Source organism: Mercenaria mercenaria, chromosome 6 (genome assembly GCF_021730395.1).
Source record: "Mercenaria mercenaria strain notata chromosome 6, MADL_Memer_1, whole genome shotgun sequence".
In the NCBI taxonomy this organism is placed as follows: Eukaryota; Metazoa; Mollusca; class Bivalvia; order Venerida; family Veneridae; genus Mercenaria; species Mercenaria mercenaria.
Window position 1 is genome coordinate 33,006,185 of NC_069366.1, and position 19,541 is coordinate 33,025,725.

At 35.0% G+C, this 19,541-nt stretch overlaps 1 protein-coding gene across 3 annotated transcripts in view; it reads right to left on the bottom strand.

Annotated features, from left to right (window-relative positions):
- LOC123550558 (solute carrier family 66 member 2-like) overlaps nt 1-19,541 on the bottom strand; it is a 32,328-nt gene that overhangs the window by 10,701 nt on the left and 2,086 nt on the right. Inside the window, exons 1-5 of one of the 3 annotated variants that reach the window (XM_053545580.1) lie at nt 19,309-19,399; nt 15,475-15,780; nt 14,108-14,244; nt 11,614-11,637; nt 1,881-2,097 (exon numbers count right to left, since the gene is read on the bottom strand). In XM_053545580.1, the coding sequence (XP_053401555.1) occupies nt 1,881-2,097; nt 11,614-11,637; nt 14,108-14,244; nt 15,475-15,746 (650 nt within the window). In that variant the 5' untranslated portion in view covers nt 15,747-15,780; nt 19,309-19,399. Of the gene's footprint in view, nt 1-1,880; nt 2,098-11,613; nt 11,638-14,107; nt 14,245-15,474; nt 15,781-19,308; nt 19,400-19,541 lie in introns of those variants that run through there. The other 2 variants (XM_053545579.1, XM_053545581.1) reach the window with 2 other exon arrangements.

Below are 19,541 nucleotides of genomic sequence, written 5' to 3' on the forward strand. Positions count from 1 at the left end.
ACAATCATCCTATGAAGTTTCAATATTCTGGGTCGAGAGGTTCTCAAGTTATTGATTGGAAATGGTTTTCCATGTTCAGGCCCCTGTGGCCTTGACCTTTAACAGAGTAACCCTAAAATCGTTATGGGTCATCTACTCTGCATGACCAATCATCCTATGAAGTTTCACCATTCTGGGTCAAGTGGTTCTCAAGTTACTGACCGGAAATGGTTTTCAATGTTCGGGCCCCTGTGACCTTGACCTTTCACGGAGTGACCCAAAAATCGTTAGGGGTCATCTACTCTGCATGACCAATCATCCTATTAAGTTTCAACATTCTGGGTCAAGTGGTTCTCAAGTTATTGACTGGAAATGGTTTTCAATGTTCAGGCCCCTGTGACCTTGACCTTTACTGGAGTGACCCCAAAATCGATAGGGGTCATCTACTTTGCATGTACAATCATCCTATGAAGTTTCAACATTCTGGGTCAAGTGGTTCTCTAGTTATTGATCGGAAATGGTTTTCCATGTTCAGGCCCCTGTGACCTTGACCTTTGATGGAGTGACCCCAAAATCAATAGGGGTCAATTACTCTTTATGACAAATCATCCTGTGAAGTTTCAACATTCTGGGTCAAGTGGTTCTCTAGTTATTGATCGGAAATGGTTTTCAATGTTCAGGCTCCTGTGACCTTGACCTTTGACGGAGTGACCCCAAAATCAATAGGGGTCATCTACTCTTCATGATAAATCATCCTATGAAGTTTCAACATTCTTGGTCAAGTGGTTCTCTAGTTATTGATCGGAAATGGTTTTCAATGTTCAGGCTCCTGTGACCTTGACCTTTGACGGAGTGACCCCAAAATCAATAGGGGTCATCTACTCTTCATGATAAATCATCCTATGAAGTTTCAACATTCTGGGTCAAGTGGTTCTCTAGTTATTGATCGGAAATGGTTTTCAATGTTCAGGCTCCTGTGACCTTGACCTTTGACGGAGTGACCCCAAAATCAATAGGGGTCATCTACTCTTCATGATCAATCATCCTATGAAGTTTCAACATTCTGGGTCAAGTGGTTCTCTAGTTATTGATCGGAAATGGTTTTCAAAGTTCAGGCCCCTGTGACCTTGACCTTTGACGGAGTGACCCCAAAATCAATAGGGGTCATCTACTCTTCATGACCAATCATCCTATGAAGTTTCAACATTCTGGGTCAAGAGGTTCTCTAGTTATTGATCGGAAATGGTTTTCAATGTTCAGGCCCCTGTGACCTTGACCTTTGACGGAGTGACCCCAAAAACAATAGGGGTCGTCTACTCCAGCAGCCCTACAACCCTATGAAGTTTGAAGGTTCTAGGTCAAATGGTTCTCCAGTTATTGCTCGGAAATGAAGTGTGACGTACGTACGGACGGACGGACAGGGCAAAAACAATATGTCTCCTGGGGGAGACATAATTACACACAAATTGCATTTTAATCTGTGAAACTCAGGGGTGTCCAAACAATATACATTGTACTAGTTAATTGTAACATTTTATACATATCATATCAGTCCATATGCAGATGATGAATGGCCAGTAAGCCCACATTTCTTGTTTGACCCTAAACTTTGTGTCAGACAGTAAAAAGATTTTGGTCCAACTGTCAGGTTAGTAAATGTAAATATGGGCCTCAAAGCCATGCATTATTTCCTAAATATTTGATTAACTTTTAAAACATCAACTGTCAGCACATGTTTATATAACAACCTTCAGTGTCAAACTGACAATGAAGTAAGATTAACCAATCAAATTGGAGTAGCAGTGTCAGCTGACTTAGGTTCAACCAATCAAATTGCTGCAGAAATTAAATTTAAACACAGATTAACCAATGACACTTATTGTTAGTAGCTAAACACTTACCTCATCCCTTTGGTAGATTTGTTTTGAAAATTTCTATAAAATTGCGGAGCACCAAGCATAGCTTCTGCAAACACTGCTAAAAATCCTATAGTCTCTACATATACCCAGTTATCTAAGAATATATATGTAAGTAGTCCCATACAGCCTGTAAATGTCAACGTGAACTGGATATAACTCTCGAAGCTTGTCCACTTCCAAAAATGTTCCCACTCAAAATCTGTACAATATTTAAGTCACGTTAGTAAGCACATATCATATAAAATTTTAGTCTGTAATAGGAACTTACAATTACTGTTAAAAGTATATATTTTTGTGGACACGCAATTTCATGGTTTTAGCAGAAAAGCTTATTTCGAGGGAATATGAATTCACAGATGGCAACTTCTGAACATAAAATGAAACAGGATTTTACTTGTTTGTTAGAAAATGAAACAGGATTTTACTTGTTTGTTAGGGGCTTTAATTTTGCGGATTAATACAACCATGAAATCCATGAAAAATAGTCCTCCAACTAGAGATGCTTTTGAGAAAAGCGCACGTCTCCCACAACTGCCCCTATCAAAAATGTCTAGTTTCTCTGGATGGTCTAGACGAGTGGATCCACCCTATCAAAAATGTCTAGTTTCTCTGGATGGTTTAGATGAGCGGATCCAATTAGATGGTCTGGACGAGTGGATCGAATCAGTAATTCAGGGGCCATAATTCAAAAGTGCCTGGGCGGATTTGGCTAGTTATCGAACTTGGCCGAGGTCTTATGGTCAAACACATTTTGTTCAAGTTTGGTGAAGATCGGATGAGAAGTGTTCAACTTAGAGTGCGGACAAGCTTTGTGACAGACTGACACACAGACTGGAGTAAATCAATATGTCTCCCACACCACTGTGTGGTGGGAGACATAATAATACTAATGATTTCACAGTATATACAACAGAAAATGTTCTTATTATACTTACTTATAGTAATAACTTTTTTTAAATATAAATACTGAAAAACGTTTTCTTATTTATTCTACACAGGGACTGTTTACATAATGTTTTAGTACTTCATAATTACAGAGAAGCAATTATCTTGTCTTTTTTTTGGAAGTTCCAAAAGTATTTGTACAACTTTGCAATTCTTTAGATGTTGTTAGGATTCCCTGATTCCCAATGTTTCTTAAATGTGACAATTATTCAAACATAATGCATTACCAACCAATGATTTAACCAAAATAATAATTTCCATCAACTCAAAGGAGGTAACAAAAACTCTAAAACTTGTGTGATTTTTAGAAATCTGCAAAAAAAATATAATTAAAAATATGTGTAAATCTGCCATTGTAACAACTGAAACATTTTAGTTAAAACAAAAAAGAAGTATAATTATAAAAGTTACTGACATAAAAATGTTTAAAACAACATATAACTCAGTACATAAAATAATGCTGATTCAATACATTAATTAAACTTATTCAGATGACAGCCTTTAACCTTTAGCCTGCTGGTAGCGAGTGGTTTAACCTTAATTGCCACCAGTGCAGACTTGAAGAGCATGGTCTGCGCTGTTCACTGTTCAGTCAGTAAATTTTCAGTGAACACCCCACTGAAAAGTACCTGGTAAGTGGTACTGCCTAAATTGAATGATGGATAAGTCCATTTTAGAAATTTAGCAGGATAAAGGTCAAAACACGTCAATACGAGAAGACAAACATAAAAAGACAGAAACAGTCACAGTTATAAGCTCCTGGGTTATCCTGTGCAAAGCAGCTTCAACACCAGCGCAGCAGTTTGAATTTAAAGCAGCTCAACCACAGATAGTGTGACAATAGTTCAACTTCCTCAAATACATAATAAATTATGTTGGTATAAAATGTTCACCTTGCACTTTCATTAATATTTTTAATAAGGATGTGAACACAGGTGTCAAATGTATGGAAAACCCATGCAGAATATTATTACTGTTTATAATTTAGAAAGGCAATACTTTCTGTGTTTAAGGGAATTGTTCTATATATTAATGTCACATAAAAACTTAAAATGTATCACTCATTTAGTGACATTACTGATAATATGTTTAAATCAACTATCACTTGACTAGAAACAATTTTGAAGAAAATCTTACATCATTTTATTTTTCACCAAAATTGATAAATCTGTGAGTGAGTTGCTTTGAACTGTTTAGAAACAGAACTGTTATTCCTTCTCAGAGAGGAATTTGTCTGCGATACAGATTAATAATTACTTAATTCAAACAATTACCTTAACTAATTTGTATAAGAATAGTAATTTTTAGTTTGCCTGCATATAAAATGCAGATCCTCCAGCCCACAAGAATATGTTAAAACTAACAAGGCAGTCTGAAAGACAGCTAAATCCCCCGCCACTGCTATGGATAGTGAAAGGGTAAACCTTAGATTTTAGCTGTGACCTTGACCTTGAACTGACATGGCTGACCCATGAATTCTGCACAACGTCTTGATGAGGTGATCATTTGACCGAAGTTTCATGAAAATCCTTCAAGAGGTTTAGGAGATACAGAGCTGAAACCTTTGAGTTGACATGGCTGACTCATGAGTTCTTGATGAGGTGATCATTTGACTCAACTTTGATGAAAATCCTTCAAGGGGTTAAGGAGATACAGAGTGGACACTAAATGGAAGGCTCAAACCTTCGACCCTTAGTTGTGAACTTGACCTTAAGCTGGCATGGTTGACTCATAATTTCTGCAAATCGTTCTGATGAGGTAATCATTTGACCCAAGTTTTATAAAATTCCTTCAAGGGGTTTAGGAGATATAGAGCGGACACAAAATGGAAGGCTCAAACCTTTGACCTTCAGTTGTGACCTTGACCTTGAGCCGACATGGCTGACTCCTAAGTTCTGCACATCGCCTTGATGAGGTGATCGTTTGACCCAAGTTTGATGAAAATCCTTCACGGGGTTTAGGAGATATAGAGCGGACACAAAATGGAAGGCTCAAACCTTTGACCCTAAGTTGTGACCTTGACCTTGAGCCGGCATGACTGACTCATGGGTTCTGCACATCGTCTTGATGAGGTGATCATTTGACCCAAGTTTTATAAAATTCCTTCAAGGGGTTCAAGAGATATACAGCGGACACAAAATGGAAGGCTCAAACCTTTGACCTTAAGTTGTGACCTTGAACTTGAGCCGGCACGGCTAAATCATGGGTTCTGCACAACGTCTTCATGAGGTGATCATTTGACCCAAGTTTTATAAAATTCCTTCAAGTGGTTTATGAGATATAGAGCGGACACAAAATGGCAGGCTCAAATCTTTGACCTTGAGTTGTGACCTTGACCTTGAACCGACAAGGCTGACTCATGGGTTCTGCACATCGTCTTGATGAGGTGATCATTTGACCCAAGTTTCATGAAAATCCTTCAAGGGGTTTAGGAGATATGGACCGGACACGATTTTGTTACAGACGGAAGGACGGATGCAGACCATTCCTATAATCCCTCCGCCACGGCGGGGGATTAACAATTTTGAGGAAAATCTTACATCATTTTATTTTTCACCAAAACTGATAAATCTGTGAGTGAGTTGCTTTAAACTGTTTAGAAACAGAACTGTTATTCCTTTGTCAGCGATACAGATTTATAATTACTTAATTCAAACAATTACCTTAACTGATTTGTATAAGAATAGTAATTTTTAGTTTGCCTGCATATAAAATGCAGATCCTCCAGCCCACAAGAATATGTTAAAACTAAAAAAAAAATTGATTTAAGCATGATAAAATACAAGTCATAAACTCATATTTTAATTAATAACAAGAGCTGTCGGAGGACAGCAACGCTCGACTATTCAACAGCCTTGTCGATTGATTGAATACGAGTCAAAAAAGGGGCATAATTTAAAAAAAGCAAAATAAGGTTATGGAACCTGCATAGTGCTTATCAACTCATGACAGTGGACAAGTGTGTGAAGTTTCAATCCATTCCCATTAGTGGGTACTGAGATACCAGCTTACATACAAGAATTTAACCCAAAACTCCTAAGTTTAAAAACAGGCATAATTTTGTAAAATGCAAAGTTGAGTTATTGACCCTTTGCACTGCATGTCATATCATGACAGTGAACAAGCGTGTGAGGTTTCAATCCTTTCCCATTAATGGATACTGAGATACCAGCTTACATACAAAAACTTAACCAAAAATTTCTATGTTGAAAAAGGGGCATAATTTTGTAAAAAAGCAAAATAAAGTTATGGAACCTGCTTTGTGCATGTCAGATCATGACAGTGAACAAGTGTGTGAAGTTTCAATCCATTCCAATTAGTGAATACTGAGATACCAGCTTACATACAAAACCTTAACCAAAAAATTCTAAGTCGAAAAAGGGGCATAATTTTGTAAAAAAGCAAAATAGAGTTATGGAACCTGTGCATTGTAAGTCAGTTTATCACAGTGAATAAGTGTGTGAAGTTTCAATCCATTCCCACAAGTGGTTGCTGAGATACCAGCTTACATACAAAAACTTAACCAAATCGGGACGCGGACGCGGACGCCGATGCGGACGTCGACGCGGACGCCGACGCATGGGCGAGTCCAATAGCTCTACTATTCTATGAATAGTCAAGCTAAAAACCAGGAAGCAGCTACAGTGTTCTAAATAAAGCATAAAAATGATGACAGAAACTGTATACATTTTTTGAAAATATCATTTCATACGCTGAATCGAAAAACAGTCTGTAAACTATCCTTTATAAATGACAGCTCTGAAAAGTGAACACTCTACACAGAGACTGGTATTTTCTTTCCCTTTTAATACATGAAATTCTTAGTAAATTAATCTTTTCAGAGAGCAAACCTCTGAACAAACTAATTTCAATCTTCCCTATGGTGGCAGTTGTTCACTCTCAGGTTGCACTGTATTGAAATTTTGACGGATTAAAAAAAAAAATTCTGCAGAGTCATTTTACTACATGTCAAGAATCTGTAAGCAAAGGATCTGATTTACATACACTCTGCAAAATCATACACACAATATGAGATAGGCAATGGTAGGAAATCTGGGCAAACATTATCTCATTTCTCTTTACATCTGACACCATGCAAAGCAGGCATTAGGACTTGGAATTATCAACATACCAAGGTATATTACTGCAGGTAGGTTGCGAACTAAAAAGATTTTTAATTCATTGTCTTTGTATTGGATTTATGACTTCAGGCTATATATGGCTACAGATTTTAATAAATCATAAAAAACATTTTTTTCTTGGCGGTATACAACTGAGTTTCAATGAAGGAATAAATAGTGGTTATATAGTTACCAAAATACAAGAATCATTGTATTATACATTTACATTGCTTAACCCTTACCATGCTGGACACAATTGATTTTGCCTTTGCGACCAGTGTAGATCTTGATCAGCCTGCACATCCATGCAGTCTGATCAAGATCTGCACTGTTCGCCGTTCAGTCAGTATCTTTTTGGTAAACACCCCTTTTAACAGTTAATGTTTCTGTCCAAATTGAAAGATGGACAAGTTCATTATAGAAATATAGCAGGGTAAGGGTTAAAGTTTGTAGACAGGCCAAAGTATATTGTTTTGCTTTTGTTTGTTCTGTTGGGTTTAATGTCTCACCTACACAATTATAGGTCATATGGCAACTTTCCAGCTTCAATGGTGGAGGAAGACCACAAGTGGCCCTCTGTGCATCATTTCATCATGGGTGGACACTTGGGTAGAACCACCGACCTTCTGTAAACCAGCTGAATGGCTTCCTCACATTAAGAATTAAATGCCCCAAGTGAGGCTCTAACCCACATCAGTGAGGGGCAAGTGATCTGAAGTCAGTGACCTTAACCGCTCGTCAAAGGAGGCCCCCAAAGTATTTTTGTGTCATTATGGTTATTACTTTATAACCACAATTTGTTGTATCAAAACTTTTGTTTTTCCTTTCTTTCACTGATTAATTTGGTTCAATGTTGGATGGATATTTTTAAAAAAAAAAAAAATCAGAAGGTTATCATGATTACACAGTATTTTTCCATGTAGTCAGTTACATTCAGATTAAATGTTATAAAAAGTATGATTACCAATTATACAGGATTACTTGAAGAAATGTAATCAATTACATCTGATTACAATTAGCAATTACAATTACCTCAGGTATTCATTTCAATTAGGGATGGGAACGAATACTGAAATCAATATTCGAATATTCGGTTTGCCATATTCGAATATATTCGAATATTCGGTTTGTTTTAATGGAAGCTTTAAATTCTTATTAAGTGATTGGCATATACACAACGTATTCATTTGTTTAAAGCGTGGATCATCGTAAATAAGGCCAAAAAAATGTTTGTTTCGGGTAACCCGATCCTACATAGGGAAACCCGCCGATCCTAGCGTTTTACTTCACGATTCTGTCAGTATAATCATGAACATATTTAACTAATTCAGTGTTTTAGCTTCAAAATGATACAAAAAATCAAAACGATTATATTTCAGACCGTCGCAATTTTATCTAAAAATAGCAGGTCGTCCCATTTAAACACGTGATGCGCTGTTGTATTACCGCCGCCATTTTGAAAAATTTCAATCGGCGTGTAAAAATCGTCGTGTAAAATGCAAGTAAGGCAGACTTAAAAGCTCCTTCAACATGAACTTGTGCATCAGTCATACGTTTTTCTTGATTTTGTTATTAACTACTTCAAAATTTAATTCGAATACGGCCGATTGCGGATGAAAACCGATTCTGCGGATGGTCTGAAACGTACAAAATATTGTGAAAAGATCGACAATATCTACACGTTTGGCATTGTTTTAGAAAAAAAACTTGTTACATAAAACAGGCGCCAATAAAAATGAACAAAAGATAAAAAGATATCACATTTACGCCTAACACAAACTGTTAACTTGTAGCGATGACCCCAGGTAATTATGCATTGCAATTTTCTTGTTAATTGGACATCTTTTGACATGCATCTGACACACTGACGCCTGTTGCAAACTGTTAATAAGTAACGATGGCCCCTGCCAATTATGCATTGCTATTTTCTTGTTAATTGGACATCTTTTGATACGTGATAAACTAACATGACATGGTTTTATTCTGTAAAATTAGCATGCTCATATTGTCCAAAATCAATACTTATTTTGAAAAAAAAAAAAAAAAAAATACAATAATTTACGAATATTCGAATTTGATTTTCATATTCGAATATTCGACTGATTTTCGAATATTCGAATATTCGAACATTCGTTCCCATCCCTAATTTCAATGCTACATCAAAAGTATGAAACAAAATTATGATTTTTTTTTATTCTTTATGTACTAAAAAGCAGCTAACAATGTGAGGCCACTATAATACTGTGACTTGTGTAATGATAATACATTATTTTCAAAATTGTGTCACTCTATAAATTTACTACAAAATACTACAACGCTCATAATTCATAGTTTCATAACAGAGGTGAGTGGCGTGGTGGTTAGCAGGTTGCAACTGGACTACCATGCCAATTATCCGGATTCCATTCCCAGCTGCAGCTGACATCTAGACCAGTGTTTCAGTGATGGTAATTAACTTTAGTCAGTACTGTTTCAAGCAGAATCGGCCTAGAATGAATGCTGGGGAGTTAAATATGACACTTTCCATGCACTCAAGAAGAAATAAGTTATTCCATCCAGTGTAGGTGGGGACTTATGTCATCTCCCCATGCTAAACAAAGAACCTTTACTTTTTTTATGATGAATTTGTCATGCACAAGCCAAGATAAAGAGTGGGAAAGAGTTTCTAAAAAAAAGCTTATTAGCTTTCTGTTTGATCCCTTGCTTTTGTGACATATGTATTTATTGTAATTACATGATATTTCTTGAATAAAATATTGTTTTTTTAAAACCAAGCCAAGAACTATGATCAATCAAGAATCTATTTCTGGGCCATTATGAAAACACATGTTTATTGATAACATTGTGTATCATTAACTTTCATTCTACTGGTCTAATGTGATAAATTCCTTTTATGAACTATCTAATACCCCTGTAAAGCCTGTGAAAAAACTGTGAAAATAAAATGGCTACACAATACAGACCTTTCAAATGAGTGCATGGAGGTATTATAATACTGGTACAGAGACAGTATCGAATATAAGGTCCATTTACTGTATTCACGTAACAATGTGCAGTAACATAAATATGACATCTGAGAATTGTGTGTCTACAGGGAAAAAACAATGTGCACGAGTAAGGGCATAATACTGTTTCTTCAACTAGAGTTGCTTTTGTCAAGAGAAAACCTACTCTTCGTGAAAATATGGGGTCTAGCCTTTACAGTGCACATATCACATAATCTTTACTACTGGTAATTTGAATTTCAAATGACCACCATACATGTATTAAGGGTACCGGTATATTAGATCCAAATTTCATACCTAAAAACATGAACAATTACTTCATATTATAGTTAATGTAAATTAACATAAAACTAACAAGTTTATGTGTATTAACAGGTCTCTGCATTTTGTGTAAAATAGTACACACTGTATACATTATTGATAAACACAGTATAAATGTGTACAGTGTACTACAAATGAACACTTAAAAAAACTGGCTGACTTTTTAACTATCAACTGTTACTGCATAACATTTAATTATGAATGTAGTTCTATATGCCAACTTAATTCATACATTTAGTAAAGATAAATACATCTGAGCCGTGCCATGGGAAAACCAACATAGTGGGTGTGCGACCAGCATGGATCCAGACCAGCCTGCGCATCCGCGCAGTCTGGTCAGGATCCATGCTGTTCGCTAACAGTTTCACCAATTCCAATAGGCTTTAAAAGCAAACAGCATGGAGCCTGACCAGACTGCGCGGATGCGCAGGCTGGTCTGGATCCATGCTGGTCGCAAACCCACTATGTTGGTTTTCTCATGGCAAGGCTCAAATACATTTGGTAAGGATTTTGTACATTTGAGACTTTAAATATTTTAGCAGAAGATGCCCATTGGATAGCTTTATAGTGTCAAATTAAAACTTCACAGCCTCCAGGAACATAAAGCCATCTGTGTTAAACTTTTTTCAATAGCTGCTTAGAAACTGTTACCCCCAGAGATGTTAGATTTTTAAACAAGGCATTTCTCTGGTTAAAATTTCAACATGCATTTAGATACTGACAATAACTTTCATACAAGCTTTCGTTAATGAAGGAGAAAGTAGTTTTACTGGTTAATCAATGAAATACTTTGCTTTTTCAAAGTGAGATGTGAGAAAATCTGCAGTACATCACAAAATACAGATTAATGATCTTGACTGATATTACCAGTCAAAGAAATGTTTACTATTTTTTTCTATCTTTATTAACTTGTTTCATTAGGTTTTGACTTAAATTGGTTCTAGGATAATCTTTTTTTGCCAGTGTTGAATTATAATTTTCTGACTCAAACTTTTGCCAAAAAAAAAAAAAAAACGAGATTAAGCAAACAGAATTTTATGCAAATTTTAACTTTAAATCTAAAGAAAATGGCAACGCACAATACAGACATTCAATTCTCTTTCAATTTTTTTTTCTGTCTGAACTCTGACAACAACTTAGCATATATTCTCTTGTCACTTTGAAAACTTAGTACATAATATTAATCTTAGCAAGTACATTGAACCAGAACAAAAAAGAGGAGTTTTTTTTGCAAGCTGGTTGAAGCTTTGCTGGTTTCCATGGAAACTAAGTCTACATGCACATACAAAAGGTAAAATATCAGTGCTTGAACATTTCACCTACCCAGGAACCTATATTGTGGAGCATCTGTTAGTAGAGAAAAAGAAACAAAACTGTTTTAGTACAGAATCATCTCCCTTGAATAAACACTATATTTTAAAAATTATAAATGCTACATATTACAAAGATATTGTTCACAAATTTTTGGTCAAACTGAAATAAATTTTTACTGCACAGCAGCTCAGAAATGATGTTAAGGTCTTTTTCTGATTAGAAATAGCATTTCCGGTTCGAATCGGTTGTTAACTAATAAAAATTGTTGAAGATTCTTTTAGTCTCCTTCATGAAATTTATATGGCTATCAAAATCTCCTTGATTTCGGTTCCTTTTTTCATCAACTGATCAATGAACTCACTTTAAATATTATTAAGAAAAGTTTATATTTAAGATGGAAGTATGCAATTGTTTATTCAGCCAATGTTTTACTAAAACTATGTGTCCGATTATACAAATATTCCAAATTGGTCATGCCTTTATCCTGTCCATACATTAAACAAGAGTGTCATGATGACCCTGTATTGCTCACTTAAGTAATATTGCCTACATGTCATCAATAACAAGAAAATAGATATATGCATAATTATGTGTGATGTTCAGAAATTTCCATTCTATAGAAAGCTATATTGTCTTTGAAAATGGAGATCACCAAAATAGCCATTTTTTTACCCTTTCAGGGGCCATTAACTCTGGAACCCATACTGGAATATAGCTGGTTCAAGAAAGGGACCGCGATCTTATGCTGATACAAGTTGTGTGCAAGTTTGGTTAAAATCCAATCATAAATGAAACCGCTTTTGTGCAGACAAGACTAAAATAGCCAATTTCTAGCCCTTTCAGGGGCCATAACTCTGAAACCCATAGTGGAAATTGGCTGGCTCAAGAAAGGTAAAGAGATCTTATGATGATACAACTTGTGTGCAGGTCTGGTTAAAATCCAATCATAAATGAAACTGCTATTGTGCAGACAAGACCAAAATAGCCAATTTCTGGTCTTTTCATGGGCTGTAACTGCAGAACCCATATTGGAATATGGCTGGTTCAAAAAAGGAACCGAGACCTTATTCAGTTACAAGTTGTGTGCAAGTTTGGTTAAAATCACAAATGAAACCACTATCGTGCAGACAAGCCCAAAATAGTAAAATTTTTGCCCTTTCAGGGGCCCGTAACTCTGGAACCCATTGTGATATGGCTGGTTCAAGAAAGGAACCAAGATCTTATAGTGATACAAGTTGTGTGCAAGTTTGGTTAAAGTCCAATCATAAATGAAACTGCTATTGTGCTGACAAGATCAAAATAGCATTTTTCTGGCTCTTTCAGGGTTCGCTACTCTAGAACCCATATTGGAATACGGCTGGTTCAAGAAAAGAAGAAAAGAACCATGATCTTATGGTGATACAAATTGTGTGCAAGTTAGGTTAAAATTAAATAATAAATGAACCCACTGTTGTGCAGACAAGACCAAAATAGCCCATTTCTAGCCCTTTCAAGGGCAGTAACTCTAAAACCCATTGTGGAATATGGCTGATTCAAGAAAAGAACCATGATCTTATGGTGATACAAGTTGTGTGCAAGTTGTTTGGTTAAAATCAAATCATAAATGAACCCACTATCGTGCAGACAAGACCAATATAGCCAAATTTTGCCCTTTCAGGGCCTGTAACTCTAGAACCCATGGTGGGATATATGGCTGGTTCAACCAAAGAACCAAGATCTTATGGTGATACAAGTTGTGTGCAAGTTTGGTTAAAATCAAATTATAATGAAACCACTATTGTGCAGACAAATAATTGTTGACAGTTGCATGACGAACAACAGACATCAAGTGGTCACAAAAGCTCACCTTGAGCCTTTGGTTCAGGTCAGCTAAAAAGGGCATGGTGACATACCCTGATTATTGCTGAAATTAACAAGTGTAGATATTTATAAAATTAAAAGTTATTCTGTCCATAGAAACAGTTCTAGGAAATGTCTTTAAGATATCTATATAAAGATGCACAAATGATGCCATTTCATAACAAATAACAAAATCGAACTAAAACAACTAACACTTAATTGCTATATTTTTGTTTTAGTGTACTTATTGCACAATTCTAGGTTTCAAAAAGGCTAAGAACTATTGTAAAAAGATTCTAGCTATAAACATCTAATAAAAAGTCTATAAAATCATCAATATTAATACAGTTTTTCACATAATTTTGTTACTTTTTTGATAATGTGAGACAAACAGTTTGATTTGAACAGTAATTATACAAGGAAATTGAAAAAATCCACTTTTATCTTCACTTTCTCTGTGAATTAGTATGACTTTGTGCAGTTTCAATGACCCCTCGAATCCCATAAAATTTAAGCTGTGACATGCAGTGTTTCAGATTGATGGATGAACTAAAAAACTAAAATACAAAATTAGACAGGCAGTATGATTATTACAAGACTTCCTTATGGGGCACAAAATGCCACAATACAGAAATAAAATAATATATAAATGTCAAAGACTTACCTGAAAAATTATGTTGCTTTGCCTTTATAATCTCTGACTTATGTTTTACTGTAACACATAAATGTGTCAGTGCGAGCATTGTGAACGTCATTATAATACTCTGCAGCAACAGCGGCATCTCAAAATGTTTACCAAACCTAGTCAAACAAAATGAAGAGCATGAACACAAAGCTTGTTACAAAATAATGCGAGCTGAATAAGACATATATATTATTATTAAAATACAAACTTATAATAGAGAGAATTGCGTATATAAACTGTACACTCAAAATCGGTTATACTTCGTCAGAATAATTCACTCGGGCTATGCACTCATGAAATTTTTTCGCTGACATTTAACCTCTTTCCCTGTATTAATAATGTTAAAACACGTTTTTTCTATACATTATTTCTTAATTATTATCAAAATACAATCTTATAATAGAGACAATTACGTATACAAACTGTACACTCAAAATCAATTATATGTCGCCAGAGTAATTCACTTGGGCTACGCCCTCTGAAATTATTTTGCAGACATTTAACCTCTTTCCGTGTATTAATAACTTTAAAACGCGTTTTTTCTATACATTACTTCTTAATTATTATTAAAATACAATCTTATAATAGAGACAATTACGTATACAAACTACACTCAAAATCAATTATCATACCCATGTAACTAAGTTATGATATTACCATACCAATTATACCAACAAACCAATAATTAATTTCCTTAACTTATTTTCAAAATACATGCCAGTCCAATGTTGTATCTATAGTCACATTGACATAATTTACAAAGAAAGGTCATACATGTAATATGAGAAAACAAACATAGTTGGTTTGCGACCAGCATGGATCCAGACCAGCCTGCGCATCTGCGCAGTCTGGTCAGAATCCATACTGTTAGCTTTCAAAGCCTATTGCAATTAGAGAAACCGTCAGCGAACAGCATGGATCCTGACAAGACTGCGCGGATGCGCAGGCTGGTCTGGATCCATGCTGGTTGCAAACCCACTATGTTGGTTTTCTCATGGCACGGCTCATATATATATTTGCATCTTTTTAGCTTTTGATGTTGAAGGTAGACCTAGTATGTCCTTCCAGGCATTATTTCAGGCATGCGTTGATACATGGGTAGAATCACTGACATTTCACAGGACTATCTGACGATTTCCTCACATGAAGGAATACATGAATTATGTATCAAATGTTAGGTTTCAAACCCACAACACTAAGATAAGGAACTTATCTTAAGTTGCAATATACCTGACCAGTTAAGGTCCAACTCTGTGTGTGTGTGCATACGTACTTGCATGCGTGTACATCAATAACAATAAAGAAATTGATTTTAACAGTTATGAGTAAAATATCAAACAATATACCAAAAGAGAATCCTGAGTATATTTGCAATGAGTAGAGTGAGACAAACAAACAATGAGAATCCTTCTGCATTCTGAGATCTGTGGATATCCCTATACTGTGGAATGAATGGGAACACACCCCCAAACACCATCGCTAGAGCCGCCACAGTACTGATCAGGCCAGAAATAGACATTTCTGGTAACAATAGGGCAGCCAGGCCTGATGATAATGCAGCTCCAGTGTCATCTGGTGACTCCACTAGCTTGGCCACAGGCTTCTTAAAGTCAACCATGAAGAGTTAGTGGCTGCACTCTATAACATATAACCTGAAAACATAATAATACCACACAATTATTTGTATAATATACAAATAAATATACAGATTAAAATCAACTGGTATATACATGAAAATATTACAAACGTTATAAAAATTTACATAAATCCTGTTTTTAACTTCGTAATCTTGATAATCATGTTATTAATATTATTCAACAAGAAATGCTGCAAATATTGGAACAAACAAGACCTGCTGCTCAACTTATTGTAAATATCATCACCCCATTCTGCATTAAAGTTTACAATACATAAATTGATAATTGCAATAATAATTTTAAGCTTATTGAATTGCTTTTGCCACATCCAGGAAAAACTAACATTGGTGTCAAATGAAAAAGTGTGGCCATGACTTTTACTTCAGTGGAGCTAAAACCCTCAATATTTTAAAAGTTCAAATTCAAGTTCTATGCATGCACACTACATCAACTACACCCAGTAAACCAGAGACTAGCAGATAACACATAGTTCAAACAAAGATGCACTTTTATGGCTCTTGGCTCTAAAGTATGTGATGCAAAGACTTTAATAGCTAAAAAATTTCAGCTCCAGATATGCTTAATATAATGTTTTTACATTTCTCTGAGCTGAAACGAACCCTTAGACTAGCCATTGGACTGATATTAATAAAGATATTTCTACATTTTTCCCCTTTTTTGTCTCATTCCATTTCATAGAGACAAAAGCCAGTCTATTTTAGAGATTTTCACAGAGGAACAATGTTAAAATTATCACTCTAGTACAATCCGAAATGCTCTTAGAGAGATATTGGAGATAGGATATAGACTGGCTAAGTTCACTACATTAAACCATAAATTTTTTTAAAAAGTATAGCATAGTCTAGGAGCTAGTCTAACTGAACTAGTCTAACCCTGTACTGAAACCCCAACCAGAAATCAAGCCAGAAACCAGTTACACCATAATTTCATCAAAATGAATTTCTATGAACTCATCAGAGTCATCTTTTACTTTGAAATATTTTTAATCCATTTTTCTTCGATCTGACATAAAATAAACCATGTAACACAATCAGAAGATGAGTTAATACACAAAAGTTTCAAGTGGGTACCGCTGTCTGCAATATTTTGCCTACCACTGCAGTTGTGACAGATCAAGGTACTTTTCATTTTGAAAACGAATCTATAGGCACTACATGTACCAGTATTGAATCATTATTTGTTGTCCTTTTGTAAACAGTGATGTTTTTCTAACGGCTTAAACTTTCTTAAAACACAAATGATATCAATAATTTTTTGATCAATGAAAAGGATATAAAACAAGCAATTAATTGATTACTTTTAATTATCATTTCAAAATGGATTTATTAAGAACGCTTAACTTACAGTGTTTTTTTCTAAAAGTTTGGAGCATCGCTACACCGCTATTAAAATCAAATGTCATTTAAAATGGTTATTCATTTTAAAAAGATATTTAAATGAGAAAGGAAGTGTTTAGCCATCCAGTAACGGGACGCCTAGCCTGCGTTCTAGTCGTCCGGTTACCAGACGGCTGGCAAACCCTCAGGGGATTTTCTAATCGTCTGGTAATTGATTTCCTAATGAATAAGACATGATTTTATATAGTTTTAATGTTATTTACTTGAGATATCGATACCTACACAATGTATCTGTAAACAAAAGTTTGTGTAAATACATACAATAAAAAGATACGATTAACAACTGCATTATTCAGCTGATAGAATAGAAGATTGCCGATCTCAATAATGGCGAAATCGACATGACGTCACTGTTCATCTTGAGGCTTTAATAGGATCGGAATTTTTAAATTTAAATAACGTTTTCACTGGATTTTCAAAATTAAAACAGTTTTGAAGAACTTTCAATTTTCATATTTTAGTATTCAAATATTTTTAAACGAATATATGTAACTGTTTTAAATGACATCTAATTTCGAAAACGGCAGCGTGATGTTCAAAACTTTAAGAAAAACTATAGTTAAGCATTCATAATTAATCCATTTTAATTTAAAAATAACCATAGTCAAAATTAATGAATGCATTGCCTTTTTTTAAGCTTTCCATTCTTCAAAAAAATATATAGAAATTTGTGCTTTAAAAATTAAAGTTTAGGCCGTTTGAAAAAACATCACTTTTTACAAAATATCATATGGACGTTTGGCGATCAATGTTTTATCATTTCTAAAAATAGAATATCAACGGATTTGTAAATAAACACGATCTCTTGCGTTTAATGGGCTGAAAAATCAGGTAAGTATTGATATTTTAAGTAAATAACATTTAAAACTATATAAAATCATTACTTATTCATTAAAAAATCAATTACCGGATGACTAGAATATCCCCTGAGGATTTGCTAGCCATCCGTACCCAGTTACCGGACGGCTAGGCCCTTCCAATGAGAAAAATTAAATATGCATATCGTAAATACTTTTTGAATTTTTAAAATCCATAAATGAGCGAAAAAGTTATCAAAAATTCGATCCCGTACAAAAACGATGTAAAAACATTTGTTTTGCCAACCACCAGATAAACAGGTGTTAATGCGTGACGTCACGGCGATCTCTCCTACATCCAATGGAATAAGGTCAGTAATTTGGTCGAAAATGTGCTTCCGTGGTGTAGTCGAAAGAAGTCTATAATAAATAGATCCTAATTTTCCCATTTTTTGCGCAGGTTTGTGTAGAACGAGTGCTTTAATCCCCGGGTTTTTCATTTACTAGAAGAATTCTGCATGAAATGAGACGGTTTTCATGTTCATACACCCCACATGGCAAGTTTTGCAGATCGAAACCGGAAGTAGGTGTTTATTGCGTGGACGAGAGTAAATATGCGCCATTTTTGGGTTGCAGACCAACAACTGACGGGCATTTCACTAGGAACTACATAATCCCATATTTCTTTTCATTTTTCGTTTTATTTGTGATAGAACTTCCATGAAAAATAGGTGTAGGAAAAAGTAATGTTCTCTAAAGATACGCAAAGACGACCTGAAGTTGTCGTTTTTTATATGAAACAAAGAAGGATTTGAATTACTGACCTTTAACCTATAAGAGCTGAAATAAGACTTTCTCGAAACACATCGCAATTAGTCTTAATAGTCATAGATCGGTTGTTTATGATATAAAAGGGTGTTTTCAATGCAAAATAATTGTGAAATTTGAAAAATTTTGAATTTTGACCATATTTTGAGTAGATGCGACTATTCAGCAGCGATTTCTGGGATTAAAAAGCCAATATTTTGTCTCCAGAATGACAGAAAATGCATCCTTTTGGGTCTTATTCATGATGGAATGAATGATATTTCAGAATCCAAGTGAAAAATAATGCAAACGAGTAAAACATTTACCAACATATACAATAAAAGGGCCATAGAGCCAAAATTTAGCCCAGTAAAATATTTTCTTTTCATTTTTTCGTTAATTTGTGATAGAACTTTCATGAAAAATAGGTGTAGGAAAAAGTGATGTTCTCTAAAGATACGTAAAGACGACCTGAAGTTGTCGTTTTTTATATGTCACAAAGAAGGATTTGCATTACTGACCTTTACCAATACGGCAATAGGCTAGAATATACAGCCAAGATTCTCTGAACATACCCCACCCACTACAATAACAGTTAAACCATACAGGCCCATGACTAGATACCGGAAAGGGCCCTTTCCGTGGTATTTGATCGGAAAGGGCCTAACATGTTCGGAAAGGGCCTGCCATATGTTTATTATTAGAAATTAAGGAATTATTTTTTCTTATTTCATGTTTGCATTAAAAAAAGAAA